At 43.3% G+C, this 19,803-nt stretch overlaps 2 protein-coding genes across 4 annotated transcripts in view; one reads left to right on the top strand and one right to left on the bottom strand.

Annotated features, from left to right (window-relative positions):
• The window catches only part of SCP2 (sterol carrier protein 2), a 35,833-nt gene extending 28,574 nt beyond the window's left edge, over window positions 1–7,259 (bottom strand). Inside the window, exons 1-4 of the mRNA XM_015423280.1 lie at window positions 7,071–7,259; window positions 2,250–2,307; window positions 935–1,006; window positions 142–273 (exon numbers count right to left, since the gene is read on the bottom strand). Coding sequence (XP_015278766.1) covers window positions 142–273; window positions 935–1,006; window positions 2,250–2,307; window positions 7,071–7,139 — 331 coding nt within the window. The 5' untranslated portion in view covers window positions 7,140–7,259. The remainder of the gene's footprint in view (window positions 1–141; window positions 274–934; window positions 1,007–2,249; window positions 2,308–7,070) is intronic.
• Window positions 7,260–11,929: 4,670 nt separating this feature from the next.
• The window catches only part of ECHDC2 (enoyl-CoA hydratase domain containing 2), a 12,198-nt gene continuing 4,324 nt past the window's right edge, over window positions 11,930–19,803 (top strand). For 2 of the 3 annotated variants that reach the window (XM_015423286.1, XM_015423285.1), the window contains exons 1-6: window positions 11,930–12,120; window positions 13,172–13,239; window positions 15,033–15,120; window positions 15,551–15,637; window positions 16,039–16,131; window positions 17,302–17,358. In XM_015423286.1, coding sequence (XP_015278772.1) covers window positions 11,976–12,120; window positions 13,172–13,239; window positions 15,033–15,120; window positions 15,551–15,637; window positions 16,039–16,131; window positions 17,302–17,358 — 538 coding nt within the window. In that variant the 5' untranslated portion in view covers window positions 11,930–11,975. Of the gene's footprint in view, window positions 12,356–13,171; window positions 13,240–15,032; window positions 15,121–15,550; window positions 15,638–16,038; window positions 16,132–17,301; window positions 17,359–19,803 lie in introns of all 3 variants that reach the window. The other variant, XM_015423287.1, reaches the window with a different exon arrangement.

The following is a 19,803-nucleotide window of genomic DNA, read 5'->3' as shown; positions in this document are numbered from 1 at the left end:
AATCCTCAATTGAAAAAGTTAAGAAAATAAAATAGGTTGTGTTAAATAAAAAGCCTCCCCAGAGAAAGACTTCTCCTTTAAATGTTTAATTGTAGAATACTGTGCTCATATTGCTTTGTAGAGTAAATAAATTTAACTCACCACCCCGAATTAATTGTCTGGCCATAAACAATGCAGTAGATCCAGTGGCACAGTTGTTGTTCACATTCACAATAGGAATGCCTGTTAGTCCTAAACTGTGATAAACAGCCCTCTGACCACAGGTTGAGTCACCTTTATAAAAAGATAAGAGGCAGCTGACTCAGTGACACAGTAGTCATTACCATCCTGATGAATTTTATACACTTCTAAAATTGTTCATTTAGTAGATGTTTTGCAACTGGTAGAGGTATATTTTGTACCTCCATTTTCATGTCACCTACTTACTAGTGTCAAAAAATGTGTATGATTCTTGCAGTGCTGGAAGGATACATTTCTTGGTTAACATATTCAGCTATTTCTGCTTCTTTATCCAAGCATTTTCTGATAATATTTAAAAATGTTCACACATGCAAGGAATGTAAAGAACGGGGTTACAGTGATTTACATACATAATTAACATTCTACCCCTGCCTCAACTAGAAGTTCTCAAGAATTCTAGCAGTAAAAAGAGATAAAAGTATATATGGAACAACTACTTTGCAACCATACAAGCCCCCCCCAATACTTCAAATTATTCATGCAATTGTACTGACAGCTTCCTGTGTAAATTTAGTTTCTAATTAAAGTACCATGACCAGCATTTAGTGAGACAACTGAATAGTGATCTAAATTTTTTGTAAGGATTTTAGGCAACTATTTTATGCCTGCTACAGGATGCAGTGCATAATTGCAGGCATAAAATATGGCAGGAACCAGGATGAGGGTCAAGCCCTTAGCAAAAAGCTTTACTTACCATAAACATAGCCGACATAAGCCTGTTCCACAGCTGAATAAGGAATACCTGCATCGCTGAGCGCTTTCTGACCTAAATGTGTTTAAACATTGTTAAGCTTTTCTTGAAGATATCTGTTGTAGGGTTTTATAAACTTAACAACTTAGGAAGCTTTAAAAAACAAAAGATGAATGGCATGCATTTCATCTCAAATTAAATAACAAGTACTTTACAAGACTTAGACCAGTTCACACAAGACATTTATTGCTTCATACAATAATCTCAACGGCCCTTAGGTATACATTTGGAAGAATAACACAACATGAAGTAGAGAAGTACATGGATATATACAGCCTGCACATTGCCAGGGTCATGTTCTATAACTGCAGCAACACTTTTTCAAGCTGCTGCAGTCATGGAACTTACTGCCAATGGTATGGCAGCTGTCTAGTCCTTTTACAAACATACTTACGCTACTCAACCAGTTGTCCTGACAAAAAGGGATAGTTTATCTGAAACTTATTTGCTTTTCTAACAAATGAGGGAACTGATATTACCCAAAATCTACTCCTGTTACACTTTTTAGAATTATATATATTGTTACATTCCCCATTCCATTTTTGTGCAATCAACTTATCTTTCAGAAGTGTTTTCAGAGTTATGCACACTTACATATGAGTAGGTCCCATGGAACATAGTGGGAGAACGTCAAGATAAGCATATGTGGGACAGCACTGTTCACCAGATAAAAGTTCTCCACTATGCTGACACCATCCTCCCCGATCCCATCTGTTTACAAACCCCAGCCATACCTGGAAGGGACAGCTAATGTACAGAAGCTGATAACTGCTGCTTGAAAGGCTAGAGTAGTTACAACCAATGCTCCCTCTAAGCAGTGGAGTCTTGTGAGCAAAAGTTCTACTTTGTGAGCTACTGACATTAAAGTTGTAAGCAAGCAATTTGGCTACTGCATAAATTAGTCAGCTCTGGAGCCACCCTTTCTGAGCTGAGACAAAAATGTGTGAGCCGGAGGCTAAAAAAACCTGTGAGCTAGCTCACACTAACCCAGCTTAGAGGGAACACTGGTTACAACAGTTCCTGACCAGCGAATTGGCCAACTAGAGGTCTGCAGATCCTCACTAAAGGGTGTTGCAATTTCTCTTAAGCACAGCAGTATCAGCAGAGGAGCTGGCCCATGTATCTTTTGGACCCCAAGTAAGCCCAGGGTTCTCTGGGGCTGAGGATGCTGCCAGCAATGCTCTACACAGGGCTGTGTAGCTCAGCAAAGTTATAGACAGGGTGCTAAAATTCAAACACAGTGACTCAAACACAGTACCTGCTTCTTCAGCCATATTCGGGTAATCAAAATCTTCACGGGACCCAGGCTTTTCAAACTGATGGGATGAAAAGACAGGATTAAAAGAACACAAAAACATGATTTCTTAGGATTCCTACACTACTTTTGATTCACAATATGTAAACTATACAGTTGAGTGACATAAATGCTACCAAGGACTTGCACAGATCCTTTTAGTACACATGTATCTTACAGAGACACTGTACCGGCCACTGAAGGAAACTGGTCACCTCTCAAACATATTACATTTCATCTGGGCTCACAGAAGGCCAATAAAGGGGAGATTTCTTCACTTTTTTTTTTACAGATGCAAATCTGTTTTGCACTAAATCTAAAGTACTATTTTGTACTAACGGAGGAGATTAAAAAGGAGGAAGCCCATTAACTCATTTCAGTATTGGCAATCCACAAGCCAAAATGCAAATATTTTCTGAAGAGGCCACTCCAACACTTACTGTGATATTATCACTTTTGGGCATCTAGCATACCAGCACACCCTATGCATTTTTACTTAATCTGGTCAAGAGAGTACATGCTCCATTTTGACTTCTGTACAGAAAAACAGATTTTTGCTTAATTACAGTTCAAATTAAAGAATGTTGTACACCTGCCAGATGGGAAGAAAGGCAGAACCTCTTATGTAATTGGACAGGGGATAAAGTTATACTTATTAATTTACAGGCTTTCAGTATAAAACATAACCAAATATAATTAATACAACATTATAAACTGTCCCAACAAGCAGAATGAGTGAGAGAACATAAAGTTTGCACATAAAGCACATTGCAAGTGAGTATCAGGATTACTTTAATTACTTGATTTCCAGAGTTTATGATTTTTTTCTACTATAAAAAGTTCTTTGGCAACTTTAAAGAAACACATTAAAATAATCATACGGATTGGCTAGGATCAAGACAAACCTCACATAAATTTACCTTACCCCAATAGTATAAGAGCATATTAACATATTATGTGAATGAACTTACTATTTAGATGAATATTTAGTAAAATCACATTACAATAATGATAAAGTGCTAAGTAAATAAACACAATGAATTGAAGATTACCCCATTTTGCTAGCGAGAAATAAAGCATCATTCTTTGTAAAGGATTATAACTCACTCAATACCTCTTCTACCACATAATTCCAAAACATAGAAATGGCAGTGATGTAATAAGAAGGAGCAGGGAGATATGGTATACTTTAAATAATACAAATCTGCTTTCTTCATGCAGAGGAATGCCCATCACATATTTATGTTCATGATGAGAGATGCTGAATTTTTTAACCCATCACACAGTTTAGTCATAATATCACATGAGAAGAACAAGTACAAAAAGGAATTTCATCTTCTAATGGAGGTTTGTGAGAAAAAATAGTGTTCAGGTCAATGCTAGATTTTGCAAGTACAGAGCAAGGATGCATCTCCTTACAGAGATTAAAACAAAGTTCAAAGGTCTGATTTCGTGTATGCTCTGCTGGACTTTCCAGTAAGCACTCCCAAGGTTATGCAACATAAAAATAACGCACAGAAACTTTGCGGTATCAGAAGAGACGGCAAACTGGCTACCGATCCACTGAGCCCAATTCAAGGTGTTGGTTTTGACCTTTAAAGCTGTACACCGCTTTGACCTTTAAAGCTGTACATGTACAGGGTTATCTGAAGGACTCTCATCTCCCATATGTTCCTGCCCAGGAATTAAGATCACAAAGAGGGTCCTTTCGGACTGTCCCATCAATCAAAGAAGCTTATTTGGTGGGTACAGGAGAAAGACGGTCTTTTCAGTGGCAGCTCCACAATTATGGAATAACCTCCCCATGGAGATGCACCTGGTCCCCTCACTTTTTTTTTTAATTTATAGTTTTTTATTGAGATTAACTTTGTAAATTTATAACACAGATTACAATTTCAAGTAGACAAAATATGAATATAAAACAAACATATTTTTGTAAGATGTAACTTTGATTGTAACGTGACATTACTATTGTCTTAACATTTGTAATACAGATTTTCCTGTACTTACTGTAGTGATAACGTTTATGAAATTTGAGAATTTCAGTATATTGAATTGATAGAAACCAGATGAAGAACTAAAACCAATGGAAATGAAGAATAGATTACCGAGCCACATTTCAGATCCATTTATGAAATTGAGACCACTGAGAGGATACGAACTGCTGCTGAGACAGGTAGTCTAAGATTGGTCCCCTCACTTTTGATCTTCAGAAGGCACCTGAATATGGTTTTATTTAGGACTGCATTTCATTAAAACAGTGCTAAATTGTGATTTTTAGTTTCAGTTTTATGTTTGTATGTAATCTATTTTATGTATTTTATTAATATTGTAAGCCGCCTTGAGCTCTGCAAGGAAGAAAGGTAGCTAAAATATTTTAAGTAACTAAAAATAAACAAAAAGGATGGTGGCTCTCTAGTTTCTCTCTCACCTTCAGCATCCCATTTTCAGTATAAGGACAAGAACTTGGACTTGTTTTCTAGAGATCCTGTACTGATATTGAGATAACACACATAAAGAACCCTGAACACTCTTGAGTGCTACGATAGCACAGGACACCCCAGGGAATAATTTATTTCATTAGATGAAGAGAATAGTTTGGGAGGGGTGGTATACCTCATGGGGAAAAGTAAAGGAAAACCTTTCTGCTTTCTATTCTGCACAAACATACGGAGGCAGTAGTTGGCTAGATGAGGCCAATAAACTAAATCCAATTCTTTACAGAGTTTTACTTTTGCTGAAAAAGCAGGTTCATTTTGGGAGCCCTGCTAGATCTGTGCCCAACTATTTATGACATGCAGCGCAGTTTAGCAGCAATTACAGCATTTCCTTGAGAAGTGAGATTTAGCCATGCTTTGATCACATCAAGACTAGATTATTATAATACAATCTACATGGGGATGCCTTTGAAGATATCCAGAAAAGTCAACTGGCATAAAATGTGACAGGCAGGCAACTAAGTGGCATTCATTATGGAGATCACGACACACCAGCCCTGAAAGAACTACACTGACTGCCAATTGGTTTCCTGGAACAATTCGGGCACAATTTAACATTCTGGTTCTTACCTAGAAGGTCTGAGACTAAGGCACTTGATGGGCGGGGGACAAGAGCCTTTCATTCCTTCACATGCCACAGCCCACAGCAGGATCAAGCCCCAACAGTATTGAAAAATGAAAAAACAAACTCTAAAATGACACTGCATCCCCACGGCTTACTCAGGGATGCAGTATTGTCTAGTTTGGCCCACAGGATGCAGTAATATCAGCTAGATATACTAGGTAGATATACCACCTTGGACTAATTATCATCTAATGTGATATATGCCATCACGGGCCAAGAATACCCTTCTACGTTTTATATCGTACATAATGAAAACAGTAAATTGTCACTATTCTGATATTAAAAACGGGAATATACATGAAACTTGGGGAGAACATGTTAATCTCTTAGAACCACTGCTGAACTAAGAGTCATGATTCTTAAGGAAAAGAAGAGAGATTCCAGTGTGAATCTGAATGAGAATTCATCAAAGTTTTATACTGTCGAGAGGCAGGACTTGTAATTCCTCAGTCATTACAACTATTAATCAGTACTGTAAAATTAGAAATATTGCCAATTACTGTTTCAAATGATATCAGTACTTTTCTTGATTACACTTGAACTCAAGTGTGGACTCAAACTTAGTTCTCACACCCTTTATTATCTGTATGCTAATTTGCTGCTATTTACATGTCTTACCAAATGTGTTATTCCAATCTTAGGTGTATTTATATGCATCTTGACTCTAATTAGCTCTTCTAGGCAACTAACCCCCCCCCAATACATAATATTTGAGGAAATCTTTTTCAGTGTGTTTGAAGAAATGTGCATCTACACATGCAGAGCCTCTCTTGGTTGGTCTTGGGGGTGGTGCTGACTCAAGCTTCATCCTTACATCTGTTTGTTAGCCCTCACAATTTGTGTGCTAATTTGATGCCATTAATTGATTTTAGGCCACCTTGATACAATCTCATCTTTAGAAGAAGAAGAGACTGGATTTATACCCCGCCCTTCACTACCCAAAGCATCTTACAAACTCATTTCCTTTCCCCTCCCCACAACAGACACCCTGTGAGGTAGGTGGGGCTGAGAGAGTTCTGAAAGAAACTGCTCTTTTTCAAGAACAGCTGTGCCAGAACTATGACTTGCCCAAGGTCACCTAGCAGGTGCAAGTGGTGGAGTGGGGAATCAAACCCAGCTCTTCCAGATTAGAGTCCGCGCACTTAACCACTACACCAAACTGGCTTTACTTATGCATCTTTACTCTGATGGCTGCCCTGCCCAGTCTTCCTGTATATAGAGCTTTGCTTGAGGAAATTCTGTTTCGCTGTATCTGAGGAAGTGTGCTTACACACGAAAGCTTATATATTAAAGAAAACTTTTGTCTTAAAGGTGCCACTGGATTCAAACTCTGTTCTGCTGCTTCAAGCCAACAGGGCTACTCACTTGAATCTATCTATGTAATTGTGTCACCCAATATTTATATTTTTCTTTCGTAACTTATTCACATACCTCGTACATCTACCTTAGTGAGGCTCCACTACATGCATCTAGCAAAATGGTCTGTATTATAATAGCACCTTTCTTAACCATTTACTACTGTCCTATTAACACTTTAAAGTGTCACAGGACACGAGTTTACTTTGGCCGCCAGGAAAGGATGGCCCGTCCGTAGCCCCTCCCTGTTCTCTCGCCGTCAGCATTAGGGACCAAAAGACCCTCGACCCAGCCACGCTCCAGTACCTTAGTCATGCCGACCCCAACCACAAACACCCTCCTTCCTAGCGCCGGTGCTACTGCAGGGGGTGCCATTGCCGTATGCTTCGTCTGCCGCTACGTCAGCACGTGCGCCACTTTGCGAATCCCGCGACCACCCTCAAATTAAAGAAACAGCCGCTTGCGAATTCACCAACGCCGTTTGTTTGGTAGAAAGGAAGGCAAAGGTTGAAGGAAGAGAAGACGCCCACTCGCTCAGGTCCCGCCTCCTTTCTCTTAAAGCAATAGTATCCCTAACCCCAGCAAGGAATGTGGTTTGTCAGCACTCTCTCCAAGTCTTTGAAAGTCAGCTAATACCGATTTTAGTTATCGGAAGAAATGGGCTGCGACTCAAGAAAGCTCACACTGAAATAAATGTTGGTAGTCTTTAAGGTTGTAGATTTTTTTTAAAAAATGAAAAGGCCCCCCAGTGATCGGGTGGGAGCAGCTCCTACCGGCATCCTAGGGCAGGAAGAATGCAGGCGAATCTGCCCTGTGAAAGCTGTGTTGCTGCTGTACTGTATTGGCCACTGCAGTAGCAGTGGGGAAATGACAGAGCCTGTTTCCGTGCAGAAACCATCCTGCAGGGTGAAGGGGGGACTGTAGAAGACTGTTGAAAGAATGAAGCAAGATGCAAATGAAAGCTACAGCTGCTACTAGCAGGTCTTCTTTTCAAGGGACAGCAGCCTCATTAGGGGCTCTCAGGAGTTTAGGCTATTGCTCACTATGCATTGCTCACTGTGAATATCTAAGTAAATATGAATACTTTGAGTGCTCATCTACTATAAGTTGCCTAGTATTAAGAGACAAACTTGAATGGCTGTTTGTGTTCCAGGGCAACTTAAATGTAGCATATATAAGGAACTTTGTTGTTGTTGTTGTTTCTTTACCTTTAAAATTTATTTTTCTAAAAACTGATTACTTCAGATTACCTCATATAGTGGGAGTTCCCCCTTTCACTGCAGCCCACTGAGTACTCTGCAGTTTCGTTCTGGTAGTGGGTCAGTGGAGCTTGAGGAACAGCCTTGGCTCAGAGAGGCGGGGGAACATTTCGTGCCTCCCCCTTGCGGCTGCCATTAGCGCTGCTGCCGCTGCCGGCAGCAATAACATGACCTGGGGGAGGCAGAATGACCTCTCGCGTGTGATGCCGCTCGGCCAACAGGTGGAATTTGCCCCTAGGACTCCAAGGCCACCACCCCGGGGCTCAGAGAGGCGGGGGAACATTTCGTGCCTCCCCCTTGCGGCTGCCATTAGCGCTGCTGCCGCCACCGGCACCATAACTTTTTAAAGAGCCCCTAACAGGACCTGGGGGGGCCGGCTCGCTCACAAGGAGAACTAGGCGTTCGCCTTTGGGGCGCTAAACTGCACCCGCCCCCCACCAAAAGCCCCCGCCTAAAGACCTGCATTTCCATGGCCGGGTAACTCCTGCTGCTGCCACCTCTTTGGCTGGCTAACTTCTCCCTGCCTGCCCCCTCGGCTTCCCAGCGGAGCACTTCTCCTCCTCCCTCCGCTGCGGACTGGCAGCTGCAGCAGTAGGGCCGGGAGCACGGCTTGTGAGCGCCCTGCCGGTCAGCCTCTTCTCCAGGTGCCCTGATGAGGGGCGCCAAACTGCACTGACGGGGGGGGGCGCCAGAAGGGATCCTTGCCTAGAGTGCAAAATAAGCTGGAGCCAGAATGACCTCTTGTGGGTGATGGCCAAGTGGCAACACCATCACATGCGAGAGGTGGAATTTGCCCCTAGGACTCCAAGACCACCACCCCGGGGCTCAGAGAGGGGGGGAACATTTTGCGCCCCTCCCCCCACTGCCGTTGCCGCTGCCATTAGCACTGCTGCCGCCACCGGCAGCCATAACTTTTTAAAGAGCCCCTAACAAGACCTGGGGGAGCCAGAATGACCTCACACACGTGAGGTGGAATTTGCCCCTGGGACTCCAAGGCCACCACCCCGGGGCTCTGAGAGGCAGGGGAGCATTTCACGCCCTCCCCCCTCCGTTGTCACTTCCGTTACAGCTTCAGAACCATGTTATGGCTTTATGGTGTTGCCAGGAAACCGACTCCATGTCTTTTGTGGTGCAACCTGTACCCATGGACATGAGATGGGATTTGTTGGTGTGTTCATTGTGACCCAACGCAAAAGCCTTGAGGATGCATGGGAATCGTGCTTTGGAACCACATTTTTGCAGCATGTTGCCACGAAGCCGTGGATCTATGAATTCTGTGGAGCAAGTAGTGGCTATGGACATGATATGGGATTTAATGGTATGTTTGGATGTTCCAACACAAAACCCACAAGAATCGATGATGATACATGCTCCAGAACCATGTTTTGTCTTCACGGTGTTGCCACGAAGCCATGGATCCATTACTTTTGTGGTGCAAGCTGTGCCCATGGACATGATATGTGATTTGATGGTGAGTACATGGTGACCCAACACAGAAACACTGAGGATCCATGAGGATCCGTGCTTTGGAACCATGTTTTTGCAGCATGGTGTTGCCATGAAGCCCGGGACCCCTTAATGCTGTGGTGTAAGTAGTGGCCATGGCCATGGTATGGGATTTAATGGTATGTTTGGGGTGTCCCAACACAAAATCCCAAAGCATTCGTGAGGATCCATGCTCCAGAACCATGTTTTGGCTTCATGGTGTCACCATGAAGCCGTGGACATGTGATTTCTGTGGTGCATTCTGTGGCCATGGAGAAGGTATGTGATTTAATGGTGATGTTGGGGTGATGCAACGCAAAAACCTTAAGGATCCATGAGGATCCGTGCTTTGTATCATGTTTTTGCAGCATGGAATTGCCATGAAGTCGTGGCAACATTAATTTTGTGGTGCAGGCTGTGGTCATAGACATGATATGGGATTTAATGATATGTTTGGGATGTCCCAATACAAAACCCCCAATGATCCATAAGGATCCATGCTTTAGCATCATGTTTTTGCAGAATGGATTCACCACGAAACTGTGGATCTGTGATTTCTGTGGTGCAGCCTGTGGCCATCGATGTGCTATGTGGTGATTTGATGGTGTGTTTGGGGTGACCCAATTGAAAAACCCTGAGGATCCACGATGATCCGTGCTTTGGAACCATGTTTTTGTAGAATGGTGTCGCCACAGAGCTGTGGATCTGTGATTTTTGTGGTGCAAGTTGTGGCCGTGGATGTGCTATGTGATTTGATGGTGATGTTGAGGTGACCCAATTGAAAAACCCTGAGGATCCACGAGGATGTGCTTTGGAACCATGTTTTTGTAGAATGGTGTCACCACGGAGCTGTGGACATATGACTTTTGGTGCATTCTGTGGCCATGGACAAGGCATATTATTTGATGGTGATGTTGGGGTGACACAATGACTTTTCTGGTTCAAGCTGTGAACATAGACATGTTATGTGATTTGATGTTGTGTTTGGGGTGACCCAACAAAAACCTCAAGCATCCATGCTCCAGAACTATGTTTTTGCAGCATGGTGTTGCCACAGAGGCGTGGCACCATGATTTCTGTGGTGCAGGCTGTGGCCATGGATGTGCTTTGTGATTTGATGGTGTGTTTGGGGTGACCCAATTAAAAAACCCTAAGGATCCACGAGGATCTGTGCTTTGGAACCATGTTTTTGTAGAATGGTGTCGCCACAGAGCTGTGGATCTGTGATTTTTGTGGTGCACGTTGTGGCCGTGGATGTGCTATGTGATTTGATGGTGATGTTGGGGTGACCCAATTGAAAAACCCTGAGGATCCACAAGGATCTGTGCTTTGGAACCATGTTTTTGTAGAATGGTGTCGCCACAGAGCTGTGGACATGTGATTTCTGTGGTGCAAGTTGTGGCCGTGGATGTGCTATGTGATTTGATGGTGATGTTGGGGTGACCCAATTGAAAAACCCTGAGGATCCACAAGGATCTGTGCTTTGGAACCATGTTTTTGTAGAATGGTGTCGCCACAGAGCTGTGGACATGTGATTTCTGTGGTGCATTCTGTGGCCATGGACAAGGCATATTATTTGATGGTGATGTTGGGGTGACACAATGCAAAAATCATAGGGATCCATGAGGATCCATGCTTCAGAACCATGTTTTTGCAGCATGGTGTTGCCACACAGCCGTTGCACTGTGATTTCTGTGGTGTGGGCTGTGGCCATGGACATGATATGGGATTTAATGGTATGTTTGGGGTGTCCCAACACAAAAACCCCAAACATCCATGAGGATCCGTGCTTCAGAATCATGTTTTTGCAGAATGGATTCACCAGGAAGCCGTGGATCCATGATTTTTTTGGTGCAAGCTGTGGCCGTGGACATGTTATGTGATTTGATAGTGTGTTTCTGATTACTCAATTGGAAAACCCTGAGGATCCATGCTTTGGAACCATGTTTTTGCAGTTTTGTGGTGCCACGAATTCCTGGGGGCATGATTTGTGGAATGCTGCCTATAGTCTAAGACATGGTCTACAGTATGATGTTGGTTTTATTTCATTTCAGTGTAAAAATCATATGAATTCACGAGGATCCTGGTTTGGAATCATGTTTTTACGCTGCTGTGGTGCCACGAATCTGTGGATGCCTGATTTTTGTGGTGCCCCTTGTAGACTAACACATGACCAACAATATGATGGTGGTTTTATTTCGTTTCAATGTAAAAATCGTATGAAATTCATGAGGATCCATTTAGATCCGACTTTTACCCAGACCCGCGTAAAACTCCATAACGGGTGTCTTTGGTTCCTTCCTGTGAGAAAGCAGCATTTGACCGGGTTGCATCCGAACGCCTTAGTTTTTTTAAGGAAAGACATCTCCAGCCAGAGTCACTTGAGATGGGGGCGGTTCCTCTCCACTCCGCCCCTGTCCCCTAGAGCGGCCTGCAGAGAAAGAAGGGCGGTCAGCAAGGAGAGGCGATGTTTCGACTAGGAAGGGCAACAGTTTGGTTTCGGACGCTCTCGGCCGAGTGTCTCGATACATCTGGCAGGGTCCCCAGAAGACCCACGTCCGCGGGGAAGAAAAAAGAGATCCTCTTACACGTTCATGGGGAGGCAAAGTGCGGTGAGTGCGGAGCCAGTGGCCCTTCGGCAGGGCCTTCAAAACAAAACAAAACCTTTGAAGTAAAAGTGTACATGAGCACCGTAGCTGCCCGTCAAAGCGTCAAGAGCGATTTTCTCCCTCCCTCCCTTCCGAGCTGCGAAGTTGCCTGAGTAAAAGGGCTTGCAGTCCACCCCCCACCCCACCCGTCTTCCATTTGAGACCTCTATAAACTCTGGTAGACGAGGAAGAGCACAAGGTAGGGGGGGATGGCGGAGGAATTTGCCACAACCGGGTGTTTGTTGTGGGGGGGGGGGAGCACTTTTGGGGGTGGGAACTCAAAACAGGCACCAGCAAAAAGTGTTCAGGTGAGGGCAAGTGCCTGTAATTTTCACTGTAGCGTTTATTATTTAACAACTGTCAACTTCTGTCTCCAAATTAAATCGTAATTAGAAAATTGGATTATGCGACAGGGTTGCTGTAAACCACTGCCTCGGTATCCTCTCTTCCTGCCCATATGGACTTAATTTTTTAAAAAAACCAACCACGATTATTTTCCAGACAGGATGGCTGGAGGGGGGGGGGGCTTCTGGTAGGGACGTGGGGATGCAAGGAAGAGGACGCACACTGTCAAATCAGCAAGGATTCTGGCCTGCCAGTGAAGGAACCATTCATACTAGTCGGAAGAAGATACTAGTATTTCTTTATGTCTGTGTTCACATGTCTTATTTCATGCTTGGTGTCAGAAAGTGAGCTGCTTAATTATTGAGGTACCAAGGCTTTTGAAAAGTGCAATCCATGGCAGAGCTTCACTTTATACAAGAGCCTTAGTTGTGGACTAGCAATAATAATAGTTCCATCCTTTCAGTTTAAATACTTTCTCTTTGATGCAGGCTCCTTTTGTCCTAAAATTACAGTGTGTTAAGTTGTTGTTGTTTTTCTTCATTTGCAATGGAAAATACTCCAGAAAACAGCAAATATCAGATATAAGTTCTGGAGGTACTCTCCACTACCAACATTGCAGTACTAAACTTTAAACATGGGATCACCTGTTCCTTTTTTTTCTAAACTAAAGGCATTGCAGAAATTCAGATGAACAGACCACATGCCAAAAATGCATTGGGTAAAGTGTTTGTGGATGAAGTAAGTAAAAGCCTTTTTCTCACTTTCAGTTATGTAACCACTATTTGAATATTTTATTTATTCATTCATTCATTCATTCGATTTATACCCCGCCCTCCCCACCAAGGCAGGCTCAGGGTGCCTTACGTAAAAGTACATATATAAATACAGTTTAAATCATTAATAAAAACACCATAACAATTAAATATTAGTTATCCAAAAGTGCTGGTACAATATTCAAGTAAACTGTGAGAGGAAAAGTTTCAAGCTTAACAGTACTACTTAGGTGGCAGTCATGATAACATTTTCACAGTAGCTCAGTTAATCCGATTATGTATGCGGTGAGCACAGGCTGTAAGTTGTAGGCCAGGGCACAGGGTCACTTCTCAGGTGTTTGGTGCGGCTCCTAATCGAAGGCCTGGTGGAAGAGCTCTGTTTTATAGGCCCTGCGGAACTGTAAGAGGTCCTGTGGGGCTCTGATCTCCTCCGGGAGCTCATTCCACCAATGCAGAACGGCCACTGAGAAGGCCCTGGCCCTGGTTATCGCCAGCCTGGCATCTTTGGGGCCTGGGAGGGTCAGCCGGTTTTGGGCCCCTGCTCTCTGGGGGACGTATGGGTATGGGGAAAGGCAATCCCTTAGGTATGCTGGACCCTGACCATAAAGGGCTTTAAATGGCTGACCATTCACTAGACATGGAGAGTTAATGTTTCCTTGATAGGTCTGGCATAGGCGTAAGAATGCAGATAGGTGAAACAGGAGAGGAGGATGGAAATATGCAACACACTTCATTCATGACAATAGCACAGACCAGAGGCTTTTTGTCCCTGCCTGCCTGTACATTTGACAGACTAGCCATTTGGCCAGTGGAAGATGCCTGAGGCAAGGGCAGAGACTTGCCCATTCTTGTCCTCTTTGGACTAAGCTGACAGGATAGACATGGGGGGGGGGGGGGTTTTTCCTGGGGGGGGGGGTGTTGCTTACATGGAGAATGCTTGGCACTGCAGCCAGCCTGGAGAATTCTCTTTGGCCTGAGTTTTCTCAGTCAAGATGTGGTTTTCCTAGCCTCCCAGCAAAAGCCACTGTTTAAGCCAAGCCTGGTTTCATAGGGCACTGCTTGTGGAGGTTCAGAGGTCGTTTTTGGGGTGTCTCTCTCTCGGAAAAGACCACCCTGGGTTCAAGGCTGAGGAGGCTGGCTGCAACGGCCCTCTCGATTAGCTTGCCCAAATAGGCCAAGTTGGAAACCAGCCAGTAGTTAGCCAATTCAGCCAGGTCCAGAGATGGTTTTTTCAAGAGGGGACGAACAATGGCCTCAAGTGTCCCAGGGAACAGACCCTCCAAGAGGGATTTGTTGATAATCTCCCCTAGGGCACCTCGGAACCCATCATGACCAGCTTTAACTAGCCACAATGGGCACGGATCAAGGAGACGTGTGGTGGGGCATACAGTTCATCTGTGTTAAACAGCATAATCCTCAGGTAATTTATTCTGCAGAATCTTTTTAATGGAGTACATGGTTTTTAGAGTGAAATCATAATATGAAGGAATAAATTGCTCATATAGTAAATTTAGAATAGTGTTATATAAGGTAGTAGTAAGATAATCTGTCAGAATTTTGAAGATCCAATATACTTCACTGATTTGCTATAATGTCTAGTTTTCACATATATTGTGGTTTAAGGTTCCCTATGTATTCCTTCAGAATAGAGCTTCCATATGCAATTTTCAGCAATAGTCACCTGATCAAGATATCCATAAAGTTATGGGCTCAGATAGAATTTTTTATTTGAATTCTGACTACGTTCTCTCCCCTTAGCTTTATGAAACCCTTGACATTCTCCGTTATGATGAAAATGTTCGTGTAGTGATAATCAAGAGCAATGTAAAAGGTGTTTTTTGTGCAGGTGGGTGAGAACATTTTGTGATGTAAATATTTACAGCCACCACTACCCCCAAAATAATAGGTAAAAGTTGTAGACTATTAAATCGAAAAACATTGCTGTGGGCCATATGGTTCTCTATCTGATTTCATTAACAAGTATACAATAGGAATATACAATACTATCAGAACTGATTCAGAAGTCTACTAAAAGAGACAGACATTCCCAAAACCAGACAGCTGTGATTAATTGGCAAGTGGTCACTTTAACAGATCAATCTTATGCAGAGTTAAGTGCACTCTCCACTGATCTTAATGGGCTCTGGTGGACTAAATTCTGCATAGGATTTTCTTGCAGCTTGTAAGGCAATTATTGGTGTGCTGAAGCAACACTGCTCAACTCTTTGCATTCCCTTTCTGTATCAACAAACTATCTGCTGCTGCTCCAAATGTAGGTGCTGACCTAAAACAGCGTGCTCAGATGACTGATTCTCAAGCTGTTCATTTTGTTCAAAGGCTTAGAAGCTTAATGGATGGTGTTGGTAAGTAGTTAAACAGCCCTTTTAATGTAATGTCATGACACTAACTAGAATTATTCTCAGATAGAGAGGAGGAGAGAGGAGCACTTGGTCCAAGGAACTCTCAGCTGTGCCATTAAATCAGTAAAATTATTGTACCCATACTGAGTCAATGTGCTAGCTAGGCTTGCTAAATTACGATTTATTGTGTACAATTCTGTTCAGCAGACCCTCTTACTATGAAATGAATTATACCTCTTTTCCTGTGGCACACTAACGTGATAATGTATTTAAGGCTGCAGTATAAAAATATCCTTTAGTAAATGTGAGTAATTTTGTGTGTTTTATTGGACAGTCATTAGTTACTATAAGTAGATTGTACAGAGTACTCGCTCCACATTTAAAAAAATCTTATTTTCTTACAGCCTCATTGCCGATGCCAACAATTGCGGCAATTGAAGGCTATGCATTGGGTGGAGGCTTGGAACTGGCACTAGCTTGTGATCTCCGAGTGGCAGGTATGGACGCCAACATAACTTTGTGTTACAGGGACACTTAGGCAGTATTTGTCAGACTCCTGCAGCAATCAGATCCAACAACTCTCTTCTTCAGAAGTGAAGTTTATTGGTACAGTATTGGCAGAAGATCTACATTATAGGATCTGTTTTAACGTTAACGGAAAAGGCGCGGGGATGGGAGATACACTGGGTTCAAAGGGGTACCTTGATGGCGCGTAGCCAATCAAGGAATTAGGAGGAGCCCGCCCAAAGTAACATACCCCGGCAACCGAATAGTTCTCAGGGAATATGTTACAGGTAGGCCCTCAAGGTCAGCCACATAAAACATAGAGATAACAGAGTATTGTCAGGCAGTAAGAACCGAAAGTTAAAATACCAGGCAGGGGTCCTCCTCCCTATATGTCGGGCTCCCTGACAGTATTCAGACATCATACTGTTAACTGTGATTAAGGGGAAATGTGCATGAGCCCAGTCTGTTAACAAGCTCGCATGCATGCCTCACTCCTTCTGGTGTTGTGTCAAGAATTCTTGTTAAGTACTAACTGTGACTCATGATGTACAAATGCCAGTGTGTGAGTTAACTGGAGTTGGTCCCCCGTTCATTACCACTAACCAGGATTGTGGTTTAGGCTCAGTGTTCCCTCTAAGCTGAGTTAGTGTGAGCTAGTTCACAGTTTTTTAGCCTCCAGCTCACACATTTTTGTCTTTGCTCAGGAAGGATGGCTCCAGAGCAAACTAATTTATGCAGTAGCCAAATCACTCACTCACAATTTTAATGCCAGTAGCTCACAAAGTAGAATTTTTGTTCACAAAACTCCACAGCTTAGGATCCCAGTTAAAAGACAGGAAACTAACTTTGGTTAACCTGTGTGCCTACATTCATACATTGCAGGTAACTGAAGCTAGTTTTAGCCACTGCCTTGGTGTAAGAAGAGAGTGAAGAAGACTAAGGCATGAGCCTGGCAACAAGAGGTGTTGCTTGCATGCAGCCTTAATGTCCAAAGGTAGGCTGTAGGACCTCTGAACTCACCACGTGACACAGGTTGATCACTGTTTCTCCCCCCCACGTGCACAACCATGAGCACAATCCTAACAAAAGTTTAGCACAGGTAAACAGCATCATGCATATGTGTTAAAGTGACTTCCTTCTTCTGTTGCTTTTCCTATCAGCATCATCTGCAAAAATGGGTCTCATTGAGACAACCAGAGGACTCTTCCCAGGTGCAGGTAAAGCAGCTTTATACACTTTCTTACTTGCTGCTTTCATAATAGCATACACTGTGGGCTGTATACAGTAGTCATTGCCCACCAGAGGAAGGAGAGGTGACTTTTGTCTTTCCCTCTAGACTCCCCACATTGTGGCTTGCACTGTTCCTAGGTATACCCTGAACCCTGGGTCAGCATTACAAGGGCTGCAGTGGGAGGCAGGTAGACCCCATTCTGTGAGCTTCATGCACAGTTTTATTAGACACAACCCTGTGTCACTGAGTAGCACAGGAAGGAGCTAGAAATTTTATTGATTTGTTATTTACAGTCTGCCTTTCTTACAAGACAGATTACACGTAGTGAGTCAGTACAGTCAACAAAATGGGACATTCAATAGCCAATGCTTTAGGATTTTAGAAGTCTGGGACCACTAGAAAGAAATGAAGCATAAGTATTAAAAATGATACATTAAGTGGTACAAAAATTGCCTAATTGGATCCTTCTTACAATAAACTATAAGTATGAAGCACAGTCCCAGACATTTATTCAAATAAGTTTGTCGACCATTTTGTACATTGCAACCATACTTACTTGTGCCAGAAAGCCTATTTGAATAGTTCAGTTTTGCATAGTTTACAGAAAGCCCAAGTGGGTTGGAGGTTTCCTGACCTCGGGCAGGTCATTTCACAAGGCTGGAAGCACAATGGAGAAAGCATGTGTATGGGACGTTGTTGGTTTTGCCCATTTGCAGGTTGGCACCCACAGAAGCCCCTGCTGACATGAGCAAAGTTGTTGTTGTGGAGCTGAGAAAGAGGTAGTCTTACAAGTAAGAGGGGCCGAGGCCATGAAGGGCTTTGTATATGATAGCCAACACCTTAAACTTAGCCTGGTAACAGGTGCACAGCCAGTGGAGTGTCTGTGGAATGGGAGTAATGTGAATGCTCCATCTAGCTCCTGCGAATAGCTGAGCTGTGAATTCTGGACCAGTTGGGAGTTTCTGAGTTGATTTTGAGGGGAGATCAATGCACAGTGCGTTACAGTAATCTAGCCTCGATGTTACTGTGGTGTGGATCCAGGTGGCCAGATCAGCCTATCAAAGTAAGGGGCCATCTTGCAAGGTAGGCTGAGTTGGTAGAAAGTATTTTTTGCAGCTGCATTAATTGGTTACAAATCACTAGTACTGCTAACTTAGAATTCTTAGCCAAATTGCCTTGTTTCCTTTTGTTTAAATGGGTACATCTACATGCTTTCTTTTCAAAAGTGCAAATTGAGACCTGCCTACAAGCGGAAAATTAACCTTTGAATGGAATACAGTTTTAAAGATTAGAAGATATCTTAGGTTGTCAGGGATAGCTAAACTGCAATTTTTTTAGCAGTTTCTCTGATAATACCACTTGGGATTTGTGCCATGTATGTTATTACAGCTTTGTAAAGTAGGCCAGTGTGATCCCCATACTTCAGGCTGAGAGACTGAACAGCCTGCCTAGTTTCTGTTTAGCGTCTTAATTACAGGAACTCCACAGTACCTTGTAGTAATTTCTTCTTTTCATGATACGAATGAAATCCTGGCTTGGCTGGACCACCAGATACTTTAGATACTATAGCAAGGGATTTCAAGATTCCAGAGTAAGGACCCTATTGTGAAATGGCAGAATGTTAGTTTTTTTCTAGTATTTCAGCTTTCACTTTAAGCCAACTGAGCCCTGTTTCTTCGTGGTTAAAAAGACAACTTTAAAAACATATAGGCAGCTCCTGTAGAAATCTTGAAAACTTAACTGGAGTAGGGTGGAACCTGTCACTGGTCCCAGAGTTGTACTATGTCACCAGGAAAACTCCTTGTTCTGTAGGTATGATCCCTTGGGGCCATTGGAGGAGGTTATGAGCAACACAGCTGGATCCAGCTAACATGGAGTAATACTTATCATAGCTTGGATCCTATCCCTCATTTCCACTGGGGCAAATCTACTTGTGCAAGCAGAAAAGGCTCTGTTTTTGCCCACTTCTCTGTGCAGCAACCCATCCCAAAGGTGGCTGCAAGGAAGAGGCGCAGAGGAGCTCTGCCTCTGCCAGTGCTTTCTGCAGTGCTGGTGCAGAATGTCCGTTATTGTTTCAGTATACACAGGGGTCATTTCGTAAAAAAAGAGCTGCAGGAGCTCATTAGCATATGCCACGCCCCCTGACATCACCAGAAGTGATGTCAGAAGAGGAAGCAAAAAGGGGGGGGAGGCGTCTTCAAAAGCCTCCCCTTCCCATCCCCAGCCGGCCTGCGGGGGGGGGGGAGTGAAGAGAGAAGGGGTTTAAAGTTTAACCCCCTTCTCACTAGAGTTGGACCGCAGAAGGAGGAAAGAGGGAAGAAAAGAGAGAGAGAGTAGAGAGAAGGAAGGAAAGAGGGGATAAAGAGAAGGAAAGAGGGAATGAAAGAGAAGGAAAGAAGGGAAAGAAAGAGAAAGGAAGAAAGGAGGGAAA

The sequence above is a fragment of the Gekko japonicus genome, unplaced genomic scaffold (assembly GCF_001447785.1).
Source record: "Gekko japonicus isolate JY-2015 unplaced genomic scaffold, Gekko_japonicus_V1.1 scaffold1079, whole genome shotgun sequence".
Classification (NCBI taxonomy): domain Eukaryota; kingdom Metazoa; phylum Chordata; class Lepidosauria; order Squamata; family Gekkonidae; genus Gekko; species Gekko japonicus.
Note: the sequence above shows the minus strand (reverse complement) of the source record. Positions and strands in the feature narration are given on the sequence as shown.